The sequence below is a fragment of the Serinus canaria genome, chromosome 5 (genome assembly GCF_022539315.1).
Source record: "Serinus canaria isolate serCan28SL12 chromosome 5, serCan2020, whole genome shotgun sequence".
Lineage (NCBI taxonomy): Eukaryota > Metazoa > Chordata > Aves > Passeriformes > Fringillidae > Serinus > Serinus canaria.
Window position 1 is genome coordinate 46861115 of NC_066319.1, and position 20395 is coordinate 46881509.

Below are 20395 nucleotides of genomic sequence, written 5' to 3' on the forward strand. Positions count from 1 at the left end.
GCCTTGGTGGCCAAGAAGGCCAATGGCATCCTGGCCTGCATTAGGAATTGTGTGGCCAGCAGGAGCAGGGAGGTCATTCTGTTCCTGTACTCGGCTCTGGTGAGGCCAAACCTTGAGTGCTGTGTCCAGCTCTGGGCCCTCAGTTTGGGAAGGACGTTGAGATGCTTGAGCACGTCCAGAGGAGGCAACGAGGCTGGGGGGTGCTTGGAACACAAACCCTGTGAGGAACGTTTGAAGGAACTGGGGGTGTTTAGCCTGGAGAAGAGGAGGTTGAGAGGTGACTTTATTGCTCTCTGCAGCTTCCTGAAGGGAGGGTGTAGGCAGGTGGGGGTTGGTCTCTTCCACCAGGCAGCAACTGACAGAACCAGAGGACACAGTCTCAAGCTACGTCAGGGAGGGCATAGGTTGGATATTATAACAAAATTTTTCACCGAAAGAATAATAAAGTACTGAATGCTCTTCCCAGGGAGGTGGCAGAATTACCATCTCTGGATGTGTTTAAAAAAGACTGGCCATGGCACTTGGTGCTATAGTCTACTTGAGGTGTTAGGGCATAGGTTGAACTCTGATCTTAGAGGCCTCTTCCAACCTTGTGATTCTGTGAGTGTTTTCCTGATGAGGAAGTCAGCCTAGGATTTGATGTTGTTTCAGGAAAGAGATGACATCATATGGTTTAACATCTAGTTACTCTTGATTAGATACCTGTATCCACTGCAGGAAAGGTGCATTCACTGACCACTAGCTTGTTTTATAGCTTGCTGAAAGAAGCAGAGTTTCATGCAGAGCAGAGGGAGCATGAACTCAACCGAAGGAGGCAGATGGGCCTCTCCTCTTCCCATCACTCCCTGGACAACACAGACTTTGATAATAAAGATGATGACAAGCATGACCAACGCCTCCTGAGCCAGTTTGGAATATGGTTCTTGGTAAGAAATTCTTGTTTTCTTCTCTTTTCTTGGTTGCCTCCCCTTTACTTTCTGAAGTCTGTTTTGCCTCTATTTTTTTTCCTCACTTCTTGGCTTTAGTTGGAGGCTTACTCTGAATTGTAGGCAAGAATTTGTCCTGTGAAGCTGTCAGACTTGGATATTTCATAACTAGTTTGGGTGGAGCTGCTGACTGCCTCTGAGTCTGCTACACAGTCTATAACAGAATTATTCACTTTCTGTTTTTTAATTGACTTCTGTTTGTTTCTGTTCACAAGTGCCCCCTGGTGAGTGCCACTATTTTAACTTTAAAAGGTAGTCCCCTAAAAATCTATTTTCCCCCTTCCAGCTTTCAACATCACTTTCTGGAAGCAGAGCTTTCTCTCTTACTTCTGAATAGGCAGGAGGATTCTTAGTGGGATGTTGTTCCTTCCTGCAGTCAGCTTGATCGAGTTGTGTCAGTCAGTCTGCTCCATTCACCCGGTGTGTGTTGACAGAATGAAGCCCTGGGCTCTACCCCTGCAGCAACTACCAGAGATTATTCCAAAACAGCAGGACTGCTGCTGGCTAGTTCATGAGCAGGCCAGGCTGCAGCCTCATAGATCCTCAGAAACTGCATTCTGCAGCTCTCCTTAAGGAGAATTCTTTTTCTCAGGCTCTTTCTGAGTCACCTTTTGTCTCAGGGGCTCTCCAGTCACCCAGTGACAGGTGGACAAATAGCAGGACCCCTCATCCATTGTCTAGACAGAGGTAGGATCTCTGGATGGCAGGGTGGTAGGTGTGGAGCTCCTTAGTGCCAAAAGAGCTGCTCTGCAGTTTCAAGGAACTACATGAATAAACTTTATATTCTGCTGACCTCTTGTGGGTTCTGTTGTTTAATGTTTTAGAATTAAAGATATCTCTATATATTTTTTTTTGTGCCATGTGCATCTATTCTGTATTAAATGATGTTTTATAAAGACTGATGGTCTATGTTTCCAGAAGTAGAATTAAGTGCAAACAGACCAGGTTATGTTTTACTGTACATGCCTCATCCCTGTCATTCAAAGTGTACCTTTCTATGGTAGGGAGGAGGAGCTCACTGTCTCCATTCTATTCCTGTAAAATTTCTTGATCTCTCTGTAATGGATATTGACAGAGATGACCACACAGGTTGTGAGAAATACTGGGTTGCTGTTTTCCTCCACAAAATAACTATCTTTCATGCAGAAACTGGAAAAGGGGACAAGGCCTTTTTTCCTTTTAAAAAGGCTGCTGGTTGAGTTAATGCCTTTGAGTTAATGCTCAGCTGAGCCAAGCACAAGGAAGAAAACACCTGAGCTTCAACCTGCAATGAAGTAGAAGACTGTACTTTGAATTGGCAAGAGGGTTGTTGGCTGCCTCATCTCAAGAAAATCACGGAGGAAAAACATTAAAATGGGTTCTGGTTTCTCTGGGAAGGACAGCTGTCATTTTTTTCTCCAGATATCTGTTGTTCCCTCACTGCCAGGCAGTGGTCACCAGTTTCAGGTTGCCACGTGCTTAGAGTGCAGCTTTCATTAGGAACTGACCACAAATAGCTGAGAGGTGGTTGAAGGAGCTTCTCAATTCTCCTGTCAGCCATTCTTTGCATTCAGTGCAGCAACCTGACTTGAAACTTTGTCTCCTGTACCCAGAGGGTACCAAGAGCTCAAACATCAGGTAATTAAGGGCTTAGCGGTGTGCTGGCCTGTGAACAGGGATAGAAACTTGGTCTCAGATTTGTAACATCTTTACAGTCCAGGTATCATTTTAGAGAGTTTGCAGAAGAGGTGAAAAATGTCAGTCATTTTGTGGAAATTTCTGAGGACTTAAAACTCATATTCATGCCCCAGATAACGACAAAAATTCAAGATTGGAGTTTTTTTGCAAAGTAAAGTTCACTTATTTTCTTTCAGAATTTTTGAAGTTCTTGATTTGACTTGTCTTTTTACCTGGTACATCCTATGTATGTGTGTGTATGTACAGCATATATTTTACTAGGCTTACAGTACCTTCTGAAATTAAAAGTAATTTTAAAGTTCAAACCAAAAAGTTTGTCAAAGCACTCTATACTGATTTTTTTTTCAGTGTCAAAAGTAAAGAAAAAAATCAGTGCCTGTTTTTTTTTTTTCCCAATTTTATTGTTGTTTTCTGGTTAGGAAATGTTTTGTCAGTTGTCCTGTACCAACCTCTACTTAAAACTGATCATCTCATTTGTCTCCTATGTAAACTGCATCCTCCTAACTCTGAGAATATGCAAAACATAGTAGACAAAAAAAAATTCCCACCTTTAATTCTAGAAATGAAAGTTGGTTTGTGTTTCTCTCTTCCAGGTGAGCCTTTGCACTCCCAGTGAGAATACACCCACAGAGAGTTTAGCAAGGCTGGTCAGCATGGTGTTCCAGTGGTTTCACTCTACAGCTTACATGATGGATGATGAAGTTGGTAGCCTGGTGGAGAAGCTGAAGCCCCAGTTTGTTACTAAGTGGCTGAAGACTGTCTGTGATGTCCGGTTTGATGTCATGGTTATGTGCCTCCTGCCAAAGCCAATGGAGTTTGCCAGGGTAAGAACAATTTATTTGAGGCTCCCTTTTTTGCTACAGAGATTAAGGTCTTAAGTCACCTTTTCTTTCCCAGCTCTGACAAGACAAAGAAACCTCAGTAGTAGAGGGAGCAGTGGAAATTGGGAATTTTTCCTTTTCACAGCATTTTTAGTTTAGTGTGTTAGAAAGTAGGCATTATTTACACTGATGTGAAGGCAGGTTGGAAGAATATTAGAGGTATGGAAAGATATTGTACATTTTTGATAGCTGTACATTTTTCATTATGCTGCTGAAGCACCCAAACTTGTCTTTGCTAACAGTCATTTGCCTACTCCCAGATAGAAGCCTGTCCTTTAGTGGTGTTTCTTTGCTCTTTGCATACTTCATCTCTGCAGCTGTGAATTAAGGTTTATGAAATCACACAGTTCTAACTGAAGGGAACTCTGGGAATACTGATGCTAACTTCAGAGACCTAATTTGAGTGCCTCAGTTAAGATCCCAGTCTGACATGGTTTGCCTTGTTGCTAATGGAGAGAGAGAGAGAGAGATTTACCTGAAAGGTTATTCAGGGTGCCTAAGTGCAACCATTGGTGCAGCCTATTCTGAAAAGAGTCATTCTTTCTGTCCATTGGTTATGAAGCAGAACTCGCCACTTCATCATGCTTTTGTAAGACTTTCTTTTTCTGAGACTCTCATGTAAAATGTCCAGAGGACATGTTGGGCTTGTTTCCTAAAATTAAGTGGCTTGGAAGAGCCGTAAAGACTTCATGTGATGTATTACATCATCAGACATGAGGGTTTTTCATGATGTAATGCATGGGATTTGCTGTGCATGTGCAGAGCAGCATGGACGTGTTTTACTCAGGAACCATTGCTGCTGGGAGGCTTCTAGGTCAGCTGGGGCAGTTTGAGAGGTGGATGGATGCTTCCAATGTTAGAAACTGAACAAAAGAGACCATGGCTTTGAGGTTAAGGGGAGAAGGGAGGACTGAACCTCATGCTGGAATCTCTTGCAGATTTTTTTCTTGGATCCAGCCCTTCTTTTGAGTTTTGTTACCCCCTACTGCAATACTTAAGACTAGACCAAAAACTTGCCAGATTTGCAAGACTTCACTGGAACATGAAGACAAATAGCCATGAAATTAGCTGTGATGAATGAAGGAAAAATAGTTTGCTGGCTGAGATTACCAGTAATTGCTGCCAAAACAGCAGGCATCTCTAGAGCCATTAGTCAGGAACAGCAGATGTGAGCCGAGGTCAGTTAGAATAATTAATCTCTGTATGCCAATTACTTGAATACTTAGAAGCATATTTTTTTGCTTCCATCACTGAGAACCTTTCTTCAAAAAACTAACACCCATGAAAGAACACCTTGTACAGGCCAAGAACAAAGACCCGGTCCTGTAACAAGTTGCCCAGAGCAAAAAATTGATGGTGCAAGTTTGACCAAATAATTCTGTGCCTTTTTGAGAATTATAAATAATAGTACACTGAATCATGGCCTGGAAGTGAGCAAACTTCATTTAAGTCATGGACAAGGCTTTTGTGGAGTCAGTAAAATTAAAGAGGAAAAAACAATGCAGCTCCATGGCTGAATGTTACTAATGATCACCTCCAAAAATTTCCTGGCTGCAACACACTGAGCAAATTTGTGATAGTGAGCAAGTTACAGGGACTAGAAATGTTGTTCATTGTGGCATTCACATTCTCTGAAAAAATTCCCTCGCCCAGGGTTTTTCTCCTGGGAAGCTGAAAGGTAGTGAGAGAGGCCTCAGAGAAAAGGAAAACAATTCTTATCTCATTTGCTTGTCCTGTGTTGTGCCCATGTGGAATGTGTTTGGCGATTGTTTACCCACAGGTGATTGCTTGATTGGACTCCAGTGTGAGTTGTTTTGACTCTTTGGCCAATTAGGGCCAAGCTGTGTCGGGACTCTGGAAAGAGTCACAAGTTTTCATTATTATCTTTTTAGCATTCAATAGGTATCTTTTCTGTATTCTTTAGTATAGTATAGCATTCTTTAGTATAATATAGTATCATAAAGTAATAAATTAGTCTTCTGAAAAGATGGAGTCAGATGCATCATTCTCTCTCCTCATTGGTGGATCTGCATTTACAATAGTTCATCAGAATGATTTTTTGAAATGCCCATAGGTTGGTGGATACTGGGACAAATCATGTAGTGCTGTAACCCAGCTAAAAGAAGGGCTGAATCGAATCCTTTGCTTGATTCCATACAATGTGATAAACCAGTCGGTGTGGGAGTGTATCATGCCTGAATGGCTGGAAGCCATAAGGACAGAAGTGCCCGATAACCAACTGAAAGAGTTCCGGGAAGTGCTGAGGTATGTAGGCATATGTTGGAATCATTCTGCTTTTGCATGTCTTTGTTGAGGGTTTTAGCTTGTAAGATGGTGACAACTAATAAAAATGCCTATATGTGCAATAGACAGTAGTGAGTGAATGCTTTGGATTTGTTTTTGTATCTTTTGTTAAAAGGATTTAAGCTTTGGGAAAGTTTTCTTTTATTGCCCCCCCCCCCATATCTTTGTGTCAAGAGCCAACTACATGGAAGCTTCTTTGGTGTGAGCAAGGCATATTCTTAGTGTGCTTCCTGCAGCATGTTGGAAGGACCATCTTTCTCCTCCTGTTCAGTTGATGAGAAATGGTGGGGATTAGTAGAGTTGTTTAGATGATATATTCCCCTATTGAGTAAAGGAAGCATCAGAATAAGGTTGGTGGTGGAGTCATAATTTGACTGCTTAATGTCATAATTAATGTCTGGTTTACGACTTTGACAGTAAAACTTCACATTGCCTTTTAACTGATGACAGGGCTCTGAAACTGACTGTAAGCTCATATTTGTAGGTATTGCTGTAAACGTTTTTTTAGTGCAAATGTGGAATAATGGACTAATGAGATGAGAAATTTTCCAATTTTTGCATTGGATGTTGGAAAAGATATTGCTATCAAATGAAACTGGACATATGTGAGGTCAGTTCTTACGGTGCATCACCAATTCAGAGATGGCCTTGTATAGTCAGGACAGGTGGTATCAGCAGCCTAGCTCAGCTCCCATGGAGGGTGAGGCTGCAAGTAAGATTAGCTTCCTACCAGTTTTCTGTTCTATCTCACACAGTGCATGCCATGCTAACTCAGTGATGCTACATTTTTGTTCTATTTTTCAGCAAAATGTTTGACACTGAGCTCTGTCCTCTCCCTTTCTCCTTGGAGGAGATGTTTGGCTTTATTAGCTGTCGATTCACAGGGTATCCATCCTCTGTGCAAGAGCAGGCATTGCTCTGGCTGCATGTAAGTGTCCTCACTTGACAAGTCATGCTGATAATTTTGAAAAAGAATCTGTTTTTCCAAAGTTGATGCACCCCTTCTGCCTTTTGCTTAGCTCCAGTATGAGGATGGCTGGTAGACAGACCCTGGGTGTTGCTAACCCATCATGAGCAATAACCTAGCTGACAAGGTGGGGATCAGTCAAGGGTTGCTCTCAGTAATCTTGGGGGTCTTTTGTAACCTAAATGATTTTGTGATTCTTTAAAAATGGAAACCTGGGAATTCCTTTAACCTTTTTTAAAGCAAACCTTTGTTGTCAGTTGAGTCTTTAGGGCATTCAGCTGGCTGATGTTTTTGGAGCATTACTTTTTAGTCTCCACAGAAATTGGTCTGTAGATTCCAAAATTATTTCCAAACTCCAGAAACAGCTGTAGTTGTTTCTGCATATGAAGAGCTGGATTAGACTGGCTCTATACCCATCAAACTTTCTGCTGCTCTTGCCCTTTTGGTGCTGTATTTGCCCACAAAATTGGCTTTCACCCAATGTTACAGGGAGACATGGAGCTGCAGGGATAATCATGTCAGCTGAGGGCAATGAATTCAAAAAGGATATAAAATTTTCCACAGCACCTCAGAATAATACCTGAACTTTTCATTATTGTTTCTTTCCTGCTGAGGGTTATTTTAATTAAGCCTCTACAAAGACCAATTTACCTGACTGTAATTGCAAGTTTTTAGGTATGCAGAGTTTTCAAGTAAAGCATGATTTTTTTAGATTTTTCTTGAATTAATCGCTCATAATGACAAATATAAATGAGTTTATATTTATCTGAGTGTTGGTGGCGTAATAGATTGGGAATATTCTCCAAATGATGTGCAATTAACAATCCTGTCACTATGTTGATACCTGTAAGCTACCATTCTGACCAGATTCTTAGAATAAAAAAAGTAATTCAGTTTTAAGGAATAATGAAAAATAGTATTGGTAATATTCAGATATTGGTAAGATTTCTGCTTTATGGAAATATTTTTGTGGAATAACCTCACATATCTGTGTGTTTGTGCATAAAACTGATCTCAAGGTGAACCAAGTGGATGCCAACAAATATTTTGAAAGTGCCTGTTTTATTTTGCCCTGATTCTAACAGAAATCTAAGCTTGCACCTCACCTCATTGAATCCCAAAATTAAATGCACAGAACTTGCTGAACTGAGGATCATATTACAATAATGCATAAAAAAGTAGCTGGTGATGTGATCCCCCTTGAAACTCATGCTTTCTTATTTATTGTCTTTCCTTAGGTGTTGTCTGAACTAGACATTGTGGTTCCTCTTCAGTTACTAATCAGCATGTTTTCTGATGGAGTTAATTCTGTAAAAGAATTAGCAAATCAAAGAAAATCAAGAGTCAGTGAACTGGCAGGAAGTCTTGCAGCTCGGAGGGTAACTGTTATTTATCCTGCTAATTTTTTTTTTTGCTTATAGCTGTCTTCCTGATAGAGTCCACATGAAGAATTAAAACTCATCTTTCAATATGGCAGCATTTTATTATTATGTATTTTAAAAATGAAAGAAAATTGGCATGCCTTAATATTACTCTATCATATAAAAGTGTAAAGATAACATAGGTAGGAACTCAGTATCTTTTTCAAGCTGTTTTATTCTTTGCACCTTCTATTAGTAACCATCAGGAACAAACTATTATGGACAACTGGTCATCCAGAATGACCTTTTATATTCTGGTATGAATTTGGTGGGCCTGGGTATGTTTTGAAAGCATGAGAGAGCAGAATTTATTTCTGGTTCCCTGCATTTTTTGTCTCAAACACAAGAGATGCAGAATGTGATCTAAAGTTCTAAAGTCTGTCAAAGGCCTATGTTCTGCAAGAAAGCATGTACAAATATGTAGGTACTACACATGTTCTGATGTGACTTAACTTCCCAGTAGTTTGGATGAAGTGCTACAAGGACATCAGGAACAAGGTTGCTTGAAAGACCTGATTCTTTAGATTTAAGGAACTGCAGCATCTAGGCAGTTGATGACTCCTTACATGTGGTCTGCCAGTGTTCTGGTACAGCTCTGCAGAGAGCACTGCCACATCTGGCCCAGGATCACTTTAAACTAAGCAGGAAAAATGATTAAACTTACTGTCTGGTCTTTCAGACCATAGCTGGTGTGAAAATCGACCTGGTGCGTCATCTAAGTGTGTATCTCCCTGCAATGCCTTAGAAGTTCTCAGTGTGTTTTAGCTGGCCTGTTGTGGTGGGGGCAGAAATCAGTGCAGATATGCACAACTTACTGCCCTTGTGTCTAGTTCACTTCCAGCTGCCTGTATCCTTGGTGTAGCCTTAGTTAACAAAGCTCTCCTGGGGTAGGCTCCCTTATTAGCTTCCTGCTATTAAAGTCAGTGTCCCTGGATTAGGGAGCAGATCATTGTAACCTGTTGGCTGCTTTACTACCTGCACCAACTTTCAGTTTGGATTTGGATGTTGAAATTCTCCTTAGAAGGAGTAACATAATGGATATCAGCCACTTAGCTTGAGAGAATGTATCATCTGGGCAGAATATGGTTCCTGTACTTCCATTGTACCTTATTGTTCAGTGGTGTTAATAAGGGACACCTGTATATTTTGCAAAAAAGCTACACAAGGGAGTGGCAGGGCTGTCAGAGCTCTTGCTATTTTTTGGCATTTTCTTATAGAATGAGATTGCTTAAATGTCTAACAGTCATTTGGACATGTTAATATTTTTTATGTTTTCAGGTAAGCGTTGCGTCTGACCCTGGGCGCAGAGCTCAGCACAACATCCTGAGTCCTTTCCCAAGCCCCTTCCAGAGCCCATTCCGGAGCCCAATACGGAGTCCTTTTCACAGCCCTTTCAAGAATTTTGGACATCCTAGTGGAAAAACTATTGATTTTGAGTGTGAAGATGAGGAAATGAATCTTAATTGCTTCATTCTGATGTTTGATCTAATCCTGAAGCAGGTACTTGCAGAATTAAAACATCCACGTGGAAGGAACACTGAAGTTCTGTAGTCACTTTTGGCTCTCCTTGATTGATTCTCTTTAGGGCCTGGCATTGATTCTTTCGATCCTGTATTGATTCTCTTTCTGCTAAGGGCCTGGCAGGATGTGTAAGGCATTTTAATCCCAGTCCAGCTGCCATCTGTCTTTATCTCTATAGAAATTGTAGGTTAATGTTCAAAGATGTTAGATAGCTCCACATTCAGGTTAGATACTAACCTGACACTAGTGAAAGGGACTTTTCCTTGGAGCTTTGTTTATTTTTACAGACTAGAAGCAGAGATTTGTTGATAAGCTTAGGTTATCAGTTTTTGGATAGCTAAGTTTCTACATTATGAATCCAAGGACACTTGATTTGGATAACAGTCTCCAGGTAAAATTAATGGATTAATTCTGTGCTTGAAATTGTCTATTTACTCTAGCTGTTTGAGCTTGGGCCTCAACACCAGTGGCAATTTAAAATTCTAAATTGCAGTTTATCTCAGATTATTCCCAGTACTGTAGTATAAAAGTAGTAGAAATGTAGGAAGAGGCAGACAGTTTGTACTCTGCCTTTTCAATTAATAATAAATCCTTAATATTTTCACTTTCTTTCAGATGGAACTCCAGGATGATGGTGTCACTATGGGCTTAGAGAACAGCATCTCAAAAGATATAATATCCATCATAAACAATGTGTTTCAGGCACCCTGGGGTGGTTCTCACACCTGTCAGAAAGATGAAAAAGCAGTTGAATGTGGTCTGTGCCAGTCCAGCATTCTGTGCTACCAGCTGGGTTTTGAGCTGCTGGAACAGCTTGCTCCAAAGGAAGAAATCAGGCTTGTGGTAAGTAGAGCAGGAAAGGGTCTGTATTATTGGTGTGCTCAAACTCCTTCCCTGTTCTCATTCCATTGTGCTCAGGGAGCAAAGCTGCACTGACTTTTGGAATGAAGGATTAGGGAGGTTAAAGCAAAGTGCCATTGAGCTGTATAATTTCCTGAGTTTGAATTGATTCAAAGAATCCAGGGAGGAGGGCAATATTTATCCACCATGAACTCTTCCCCCATGAACACTGAAGTGCTATTTCACTTTGGACGTGCATGACTCCAGTCATACTGTGTCTCAAATAAAATGTAAAGTGTTAATACTTACCTTTTGTTAAAAGCCAGGGGTGGATACTTTGATATGATTAATGATTTTGAGTGAAGCAGTTGTCAAGTGAGCAAGCCTTAGTTGGAGCTTGACTGTTCGAAATGCTGAGCACCGTGGGAAAAATTAGAGTAGATTTTTATTAGCTTTTTTTTCTTCCATGCAGGGAATAGTGATGACTTTTTATGTGTCAAATTTTCAGAAGTTCATTTGTTGTGTATGCTAGAAGTAGATTTTTTGCACATAGTATTCAATATAGTATTTGTGCTAGAAAAATTGTCTCACGCCCCCTAGAGATTCTCATCTCAAGATAGAATTAGCGAGTAGTGCAGCCTTTTGGGTGCTGGGAAACTGCCAGAATTCACCCTGAAATTTATAACATAAATAGCATAGTGGGAACCTTTAATCCTGTACTCCTTGCCACAGGCAGAAGTAGCTCCAGCCTGAAATTTACATTCTTCAATGTAAAAGTGGTTGAGGTAGGTTCTGCCCCTAACCCTGTAACTCCACAGTAGTGCAGGAAACATCCCACTCCTGTTTGTTACTCCTTTCAGGTAAGCATGACAAACTTGGTGAAGTATTGGCCCTTTGACTGAATCCACCTCAGCTCCAATAAGGATATACAGTTTCTGTTAAATCAATGTCAGAAACACACTTGTTTCGTCAGTATGCATTTGCTGATGCAAAATATTAGACATGCAGGTGATTTGAGTGCATAAATGTACATGGAACTAAACCAAGAATGCTTCATTAGAGCTCAGTTTGTCACACCAAATGTAGCTTAGTCAACAGGATATGGCCTCATATGTATGTAGGTAACAGCAAGAAATAAATTTAACTTATTATATTCTTAAAGGAGCCCACAGATAACCTCGAGGATAGTCTTCTGTATACTAGACCTGAGTTTATTATAGGAACTGAAGGAGAAGAGGAAGACAAATCAGCACCAAAGCATGGAGAAAACCCAGGAAATCACACAGAGACCACAGAAAATGCTGGTAGGTAGAGGCTGAAAGGGTTATTGCAGTAAGGCTTTAAAAGAAATGCTTATACTCATATACAATACCAGCAGTCTTTCAAGTCCAACAGTGCACAGTCAGTTTTTTTTATCAGGAATTTAATTCTTTCAACATATTAATTGGATAGGCTGTAAATAAGTTGATCGCAGGTGTGACTGTCTCCCAAAAGTTTTAAAAGAAGTCTTGGCTTTTTGAACTTATAAAATAGCAAAAACATTAGATGCCACATTCCATGCTATGCTAACTTTGCTGACTGCAGGGTTAATGTGCCTAGAATTAATTTATCTCTCATCACCTTAACATTCTTTAGTTTCATTTTGAATTCATAGATAAAAGAATTTTAATATTGAAAGTTAATATTGTAACTTACATTTTTAACAGCAATAAAGAATGACACAGAAAGAAAATTTTGTTATCAGCAACTTCCAGTTACCTTGAAGCTCATATACACTATATTGCAGGTAACATTGATTACTTGTTAGTTTAGTTTGTATTGCTGATGGTGTCATTGTGTTGAGAGAGAAACATCTTTTTATACAGGAAATGTCAAGGTTTGAAGAACCAGACATTCTTTTTAACATGCTGAATTGTCTGAAGATCCTGTGTCTTCATGGGGAATGCCTGTATATAGCAAGAAAAGACCATCCACAATTTCTTGCCTATATTCAAGATCACATGTTGATTGCAAGGTGGGTTATTATTGCACATTTTGTCTTCATATTTCATCGGTTCTCCAGGTACACATTTGTTGTTAGTGTCAAAGAATTTGCAAGTTTACTATGGGAAATTAACAAGAGTGGTAGAGAAGTGTGGAAAGATTAAGAAACCTGTGTAAAAGTTATTGCACGGGCTAATTAAGATGTAAATGAAGTCAAGGTAACCCTGCAGTGTCCATCATGGCTACTCCATTGTGAACCACCTCTTTTGCAATGAGTCAGACCCTCTCATATTCAATGATACCATTACCTGAGACTGGTGTATCTGACTGGAATCTACAAAATAAAATAAAGGATCTTGTGAAGGCAGGCACACAGTTTATAGGGCCTTAGCATTAAAGCTGAGGCAACAATAGTATTTCACCTTATTTTTATGAGGGGCAGAAAGTTTGTTCACTTAGAGGGAATTGGATTGAAATCTGTGCATTTTAAGATACTCTTTGGAGAAAGGGACTTCTGAAAAAAGCTAGGTGAGTTAACATCAGCACGTGATCTTCTGAAATAGTGTTTGTCAGCACTTTACAGTTTGTCTGTATTTCACTGAGCATCTCCCAAGACTTAGTTTTAGCAGCCCAGAGAATCTGTCCTGAATCTATTCCAGCAAATTGTGAATATCCAACTTCATAATTATTTGTGGATGCACACGATCTGTGGTGTCAAGGCAGTTCATGTGGCTTATGTGGTGTAGCTGGTCATGCTGAAACTCCTGATTTGTAGCACAGACTGTTCCATGGCAGTTGTCTTGAACTAGGCAAGCTCTTTCAAAATGAAGTATTTCAAACTGAGGAATATTTGAACCTGGATTTTCAATAAAAAATGCTGTAGTTGAAGATTTGCAAGTAGCTCTGTTTTCACACTCTGTTTTTACTACAATCCACTCTGTAATATCCACATGAATGCCCAGCATGGCTTATAAAGATTTTCATGGAAATTTCTTTACATTTAGAAGAAAGGATATCAAGGGAGTGTCTTTATAAGCAGGCTTGCTCTTTTGTCTTGCCAGCTTGTGGGGAGTTGTGAAGTCTGAATTTTCTCAGCTTTCTTCCCTGGCAGTCCCACTTCTTCTTCATGCGCTCTCGCTTCCTCATGGAGCTGACATTTTCTGGACAATCATAAACAGCAATTTCAACAGTAAAGACTGGAAGATGAGATTTGAAGCAGGTAGGCCTGAGAAATGTACTTCATTTTCTCTTTGTATCTTCTCTGAAGAAGTAGAGCTTTCTCTGCAGTAACTGAGGTGACATATAACAGATGATGAACTTTTTGCTACTTTGGAGAGTTTTGGAGATAGTTCGGTGCTAAACTGTGGCACAAGTGTGCAGTAAAATAGAGGAGAAGATGGGACATTTTGGATGATAAAAATCAAAATTATAACTCTTTCTAGCTATTTTTAATTGTTACTTTCTCAGCTGTGCTTATTTCCAGGAAATGTGTCTTAATCAGTACATAAACCATTGCCTAAACGATTATTCCTCTTGTCTTGCTGCTGCAGTTGAGAAAGTGGCTGTGTTGTGCAGATTTTTGGATATTCATTCTGTGACAAAAAACCACCTGCTAAAGTACTCTTTGGCTCATGCATTCTGCTGTTTCCTGACTGCTGTGGAAGATGTCAACCCAGCAGTGGCAACAAGAGCTGGACTGTTACTTGACACCATAAAGAGGCCAGCTTTACAGGTGGGTGTGCTACATGGGAAAAAATACATTCCAGTGGGAAGCTGGCTTTTCACCTGGAGCTCAGATGTACAGCATCACAGTCACTGCTAATACCTCTTTAGGCAAGCATTATTGGTCTTGGTACTTGACAAATGCACAAAACAGCCGAGGGGAATGATACTGCCCTACCCCAACTTGGAATCGTGGAAAAAAAATATTTTAAGATCAAATCCAACCATAAATACTTTGATGACTGCAGAGGATTATTTTGTTTGAACTGCTGTTGTAGAAAACTGTAATTTTTGATTATTTGAAAATAATTTGGTATTTTTCAATTAAAAAAATAAATTTCTAAGTCTTATGAGACCCTGCTGAGCTCACAGTGAGAAAATGTATTTGAGCAAAAGCAAACCTGGTCTTGATCTTTTTAAGATTCACTTAGACATGTAATTTTATGAATGTCAGAGGGCCTGCCAGTCAGGATTCACGTGATTAAATCTAAAAAGATACCTAAGCAAGAAAAGCAAGATAATAAAATAAATCTCATAGAACAATTCAGTTCTAGTTCTGTGGAGAATAGAATGAATATGTATTTTAAAGATCTCAGGGTTGCTGCCTGCAAAAAGCTGTTAATGTTTGCTAGTTTAATTCCATTTGGTACCTTTTCAAAATAATTTCCAGAGAAACTGAGTTCAATGACACTATCACTGAACTTGGGCTCAATGACACCAGTATACTGCACTTTGATATTCAATTTGTGGGCTTTCTTATCAAACCTAAATCTTGACAGTCCAGACAAATTCTAGTGCAGATAAGGTACAGAAGAATTTTCAGGCAAAGTGCTTCTGATACACTTCACAATGTAATCTCTCTTCCTTTGTTTAACCTTGGTGATTCATTCTTTTTGTAATTAAGGGCTTGATTCAGTTACATAAATGTAATGTTTTTCTCAGGTGTAGAGCGTGAGCAAAGCACTTTGATATTGTGTACCAAATATGCAGTAGGATAGAACTTTGCCTGTACCTTTGCATTACTCAAAATCTTAGAAAAGTCTACATTCAAAATATGATGCTTATTTATCTCCTTACTTTCTCTGAGATCAGTAGCATTAGTTCTGATTTAAAGGACTTGGTAAAAAAAAGGAGCTAAACCTTGATCCTCTATTAACTGACAGGAGAATTTATCAGCTTTGACCTCCCTTTCTTTAAAAAAATCCTTAAGAGATCTCATATCTCAGTTATGTGTTGTTTTCTTTGTTTCCCTCTATAGGGTCTCTGCCTCTGCCTTGATTTCCAGTTTGACACAGTTGTCAAGGATAGGCCCACAATTCTTAGTAAGCTTTTGCTACTTCATTTTCTAAAAGCAGATATCCCAGCTTTGAGCTGGGAGTTCTTTGTGAATCGCTTTGAGACCCTGAGTTTGGAGGCTCAGCTTCATCTGGACTGCAACAAAGAATTTCCTTTCCCGACAAGTAAGCATATTCCTAATCAATCTGATCACTTTTTACCAGCTTCTGGAATTTTAGCTGCTTGCAAGAGTTTGAGAGTGTTGCAGGTCTCCTGTGTATAAATTCTCTGAAGTTAAGTAATCTTTCAGGCCAAAATAAAATAAATTGAAGTAAGCATTTTTTACTTCCTGAATACAGATTAGGCTGTATTCTGCTGCACCTTTGGGGTGTTGTGTTTTGTTCTCACTAGGATGTGATTGCCAGCCTTGGTTGAATTGTAATCTGATTCTATGATCACCTGCAACCCACATTAACCCACTTGTTCTACTGCAGAAGTTCTCATGCTGTCACATTTGCTATTGTTCAAGTCTCAGATCATGCCCAGCCCTGTCCTGTGGTGGTCTGTACAAAGCTAGCCCAAGGATCTGTCTGACCCCCTGAAAAGCCCCAGTGTGTGGGGCACAGCATAAGAGATACATGGACTCCTAGAGCCAGTGCTCAGTTAACTATTTTTGCAGTGACAAATGTTTTTAAATGTTTGTCCTGTTCATACTTGGTTTCTAAATGAGAAACCAAATCTTAGTTTCACTAGAGAGGCACTAAAAATTAATTAATGTATAAATTTTTAGAATGCTGAATAATTGAAAACTTCCTAACCCAAGTGGTGGCCTATGAGTCAGATCTATTTCCATTTCCTGGAGGAGATGAGAACAGCTGTTTAAACAGTTCCCTCAGCAGCCTAGTGCTTCCTTCTGCATTTGCACAGCACCCAGTGCCTGGGTGCTGTGACTGCTCCACAGGAGGGGTGGAACTGCAAAGGTATTTTCTTCTCCATATGTGAGTAGCTTGACCCAGTGCTGGGAACTGCTGCGGTGGCCTGAGGAGGGAGTCTTGGCACTAGTTTCTAACACCTCTGGCTGCAAATGTGGGGCAATATCTTTAAATAGGAATATTTTTTGTGATTTAAAATAAGCACAAGAAAGGGTTCAGATTTCTTTTTAACCTTTTTCTTTGCCATTTCAAAGAGATGGGTGATGTAAAGGATGGGCTCACTGACTTCAGTCACTCAGATGATTAAACTCAAAGGGTTCCAGCGCACTATTGATATGAATGTGGAAGAGTATTGGTGATCCCATTAAGATACGCAGTCATACTGCTGATAGCACCACTGTAACTCCATAATCAACACTCACAGGTTTTTTGAGTTCAAAATCAGGATGGTAGGTGCAGGCAGAACAGGAGGTTAGTAAGGCAAAACCAGAGATCATGGTTAGGTATGAGTGCACTAAACGTCATCCACACTTGTGAGATTTCTGCCCTTTTAAATAGGAGGCACCTCATATTCTTTTAGCCTGAAATTCAGGTTTTGGCTTCAAGAATCTATTTTTGACCAAGTAACAGCATAATTTTTTAGCACAGTTATGCCTCTTGGGGTTTTATGTTCTTTAGAATGAGAGCATGCCCATGAGTACCTTGCAGATGGACCCCGTGGGCCCATTGGAAACGTCCTTGGCTCGAGTGGGACCCGGGGCCCATTTGCATTTGGCACTCGGCAGCAGTAGGACCTCCCCATGCTGTGGAATGAATCCTAACTTGGTCCATTGCATTTGCAAAGCTATCACTGCTGTCAGGACAAACGTGGCCAACCTCAGTGATGCGGCAATGTGGAAGATCAAGAGGGCTCGTTTCGCGCGTAACCGCCAGAAGAGCGTGCGCTCCCTGCGGGACAGCGTCAAGGGACCCGCCGAGTCCAAGAGAGCGCTCTCCCTTCCCGAAACCTTAACCACCAAAATTCGTTGAGTACCTGTTTATGTTTCTGTGACACGCCTCTGTCTTCTCCCCATGGATTGTATCCCGTCCATGGGTAAACATTGGAGCTGTCAGTATTTATCCAGCTGGTTTCTGACTGCTTTGGGCATTACTCAGATAATGACAAGTCAGTGAGTTGGACAAAGAAAGTAGACATAGATGAATTGTGTCTACATGTGTCTGTTTAAAAGGCCAGAATAAAATGCTCCAAAACTAGTTTGTCTTTTCTAGATCTTAATTTTTCATTGTGGCTAATATGCAGTAGTTTTGTCTTAAATAGATACAGATTTTACAGAAAAAAATCCTCTAATATATTTATTAATTATAATTATTAATCAGTGCATGCAGCATATGCTAGATGTCTTAAAAACAGCTGCTAATGGCTCAAATGAGTTTTTGAATATATTCAGCATTCTGTTGATAAGGAAACAATGTCCCTGCAACATGTCTTTCCTGATGGCTTCTAGAGGAGGACTTAATGCTGGAAAACCATGGGATTGTCTGGAGTGTCATGCAGATACCTTTCCAAGCAGAAATGAAGCTTGTCTGTTCTCATTTAGAGAATTTTGCAAACACAGATTAGTCTTTATATTCAAATTGGACCTCTCACATTGCTCTTACCCGTGTAATAGGAACTGATAAAACTTTTAAACCTGGGTGCTAGTGAACCATTAACTTAAAAGGTAATTTTATTTCCAACACTGCAATATATATTCTTTCCAACACAGTCCCCCTGAATATTTCAGGCTTCTTAGGTAATTCTTCATGACCAATTACTGATGCTGCACAGGGACTTCTGTATGCTGACTCTTGTACCAGCAAAATTAAATGATAGAGAAAATTAGAGTTATAGAACTTAGTGCACAAAATCTGTAGTGCACGCAAGTGACATGTTCCAAGCAGTTACACTCACTGCCTGACAACAGGGCATGAGAAAATGAACATAAATGTGCTAGCACTGAATATATGCTAAGTGTAAGATGTCAGTGCTGCCTTATTAAACAGAGTTGCTCTTGTTTTTTTTCTGAAGCTGTGAGCTTGACCAGACACGAGCAGTCTGCACCAGCACTTGGAGGAACACCAGAGCAAACACCAGGTGGGTGTGATAAAGGAGGTGTGTTTTGATGGAACAGGAAAAGGAAGGCTCTAACTCTGACTTTCTTGCTGAATCATGAGATAAACTTGCACAAGATGGAAGTTGTCTAAATGGCAGACTGAATCACATCTCAGCACGGTTCCAAAAAGTGTAAATTGAAGCTTTGCTCTCAGTCTGTACTGAAGGCTGCCTCCAGTTGGAGTCAGTCAGCTATGCCAGCAGTGCCTCACACTCCTGGGTTTGATTGCCCACAAGTAGATATTTGCTAGACTGGCCCCATGGGTCACCTGTTTTGAGTCAGATCTTTCAGTCTTTCAGATTTTAAAGACAGCAGATAGAATGCTTTTGCCTGTCAGTACTGTATATTACACTCTGCATGTTTATAGATTTCTCATGTCCCTTATTTTGTATTTACTGAGATTTTTTGAAGATGACACCCTTCTGTCAGGCTTCTGTAGAATAGGTAGCACAGCAGGATCCAAGGAATCTCTTCATAATCTCATGTGGCTATTGACAGTTATTGCTCTGAGTGGTGTGTAGGCTGATGATTTGGAAGTGAAAAGATGTCAGATTCAGATCTTTTCATGTTCTGTCTTCAAGATTTGAAATACTTCCAACAGATGCAAATTCCTAATCAAAATATATCAACTTATTTGATGATCAGCTGAAAGGAAGATACCTTGTCACTGTGGGAGCTGACTAAGCTGTGAAATGAAATAGGGGAGTTTCTGAATTGTCAGGATATAGCCCTGCTGTGCTAGCCCAGTGAGAGCTGGAAATAAACTAGTTCCTTAGAGAACATATGTGTGGGCTGTCACAGGCTCACAGAGGGAACAAGTGACATCAAGCAATAAACAGGTATGTCAGTGGATGATTGTTCTTCATTTGATGGCACCAACCACCTGCTAAATACTGGGCTTAAAGAAATTTGTTGCATAAGAACTGTCAGTGTCACAGTAGGCATTGTTACACATTGTGGTTTTATCAGATGTATTTTGGTATTGCTACACTTAACTTTCCAGCCTTAGGTAGTTCATCACCGAGGGTTAAAACAAAGTTTCCACTAAAAATATGTATATAAAATGTTTCACGTATCTAGTAACTACTGATCTCAAGAAAATTCTGATAATATGATTCAGAATATGACAGATGATTTGGAAACTAGAAGACTAATTACTGTCCCTTTTCTTCTGCCCAATATTTATTATTTCTTCCTAAAAGCCTGTATGTTTGGGAAAAAATAAAAATTGAGGTTGTTTCAGTTTAGTTTTTAACGCTGCATTGGCGGTACTGAGCATATGTGTTTCAGCTAAGGAACTGACTGGCTCCTAAATGGAGGATGTACATCTGTTGTAGAAAAACATGTCTTTTATACACAGCCCTTGAATGAACCAGTTTCCATGCTCATCTGTTCTTTCTAGATCTAAAGCAGGCATCCTTGCACAGTCCAAATGCAAGCTGAACTGAGTGTGCATTCTGTATGGGTCAGACACCAGGGTCATGTGTTTGTGCCTGTCCTCTGCAGTATCCTGGACAGTGGGAGAGATTCACTGATAGGGACCACAGCTGGGGTGATGAAGCACGATGTAATCCTGATCTGCTGCTTTTTGTTACATTGTGACATACCTTAAAGTAATTTGAAGGGAAAGGGGTCTGGTATAAGGCACACATGAATAAAGAGATGAATCTTTGCTTACCTTTGCAGGTAAAGCTAGATTGAATTAGGGCGTGGAGGATGTATATTACCTGGCT

At 40.1% G+C, this 20395-nt stretch overlaps 1 protein-coding gene across 1 annotated transcript in view; it reads left to right on the top strand.

The window, feature by feature from the left end:
• Nucleotides 1-20395, top strand: part of UNC79 (unc-79 homolog, NALCN channel complex subunit) — a 107451-nt gene that overhangs the window by 27307 nt on the left and 59749 nt on the right. Inside the window, exons 13-27 of the mRNA XM_050975628.1 lie at nt 755-926; nt 3257-3487; nt 5619-5809; nt 6653-6776; nt 8054-8194; nt 9515-9736; nt 10373-10600; nt 11760-11901; nt 12304-12383; nt 12463-12611; nt 13642-13799; nt 14131-14312; nt 15561-15762; nt 17354-17533; nt 18578-18643. Coding sequence (XP_050831585.1) covers nt 755-926; nt 3257-3487; nt 5619-5809; nt 6653-6776; nt 8054-8194; nt 9515-9736; nt 10373-10600; nt 11760-11901; nt 12304-12383; nt 12463-12611; nt 13642-13799; nt 14131-14312; nt 15561-15762; nt 17354-17533; nt 18578-18643 — 2468 coding nt within the window. The remainder of the gene's footprint in view (nt 1-754; nt 927-3256; nt 3488-5618; nt 5810-6652; nt 6777-8053; nt 8195-9514; nt 9737-10372; nt 10601-11759; nt 11902-12303; nt 12384-12462; nt 12612-13641; nt 13800-14130; nt 14313-15560; nt 15763-17353; nt 17534-18577; nt 18644-20395) is intronic.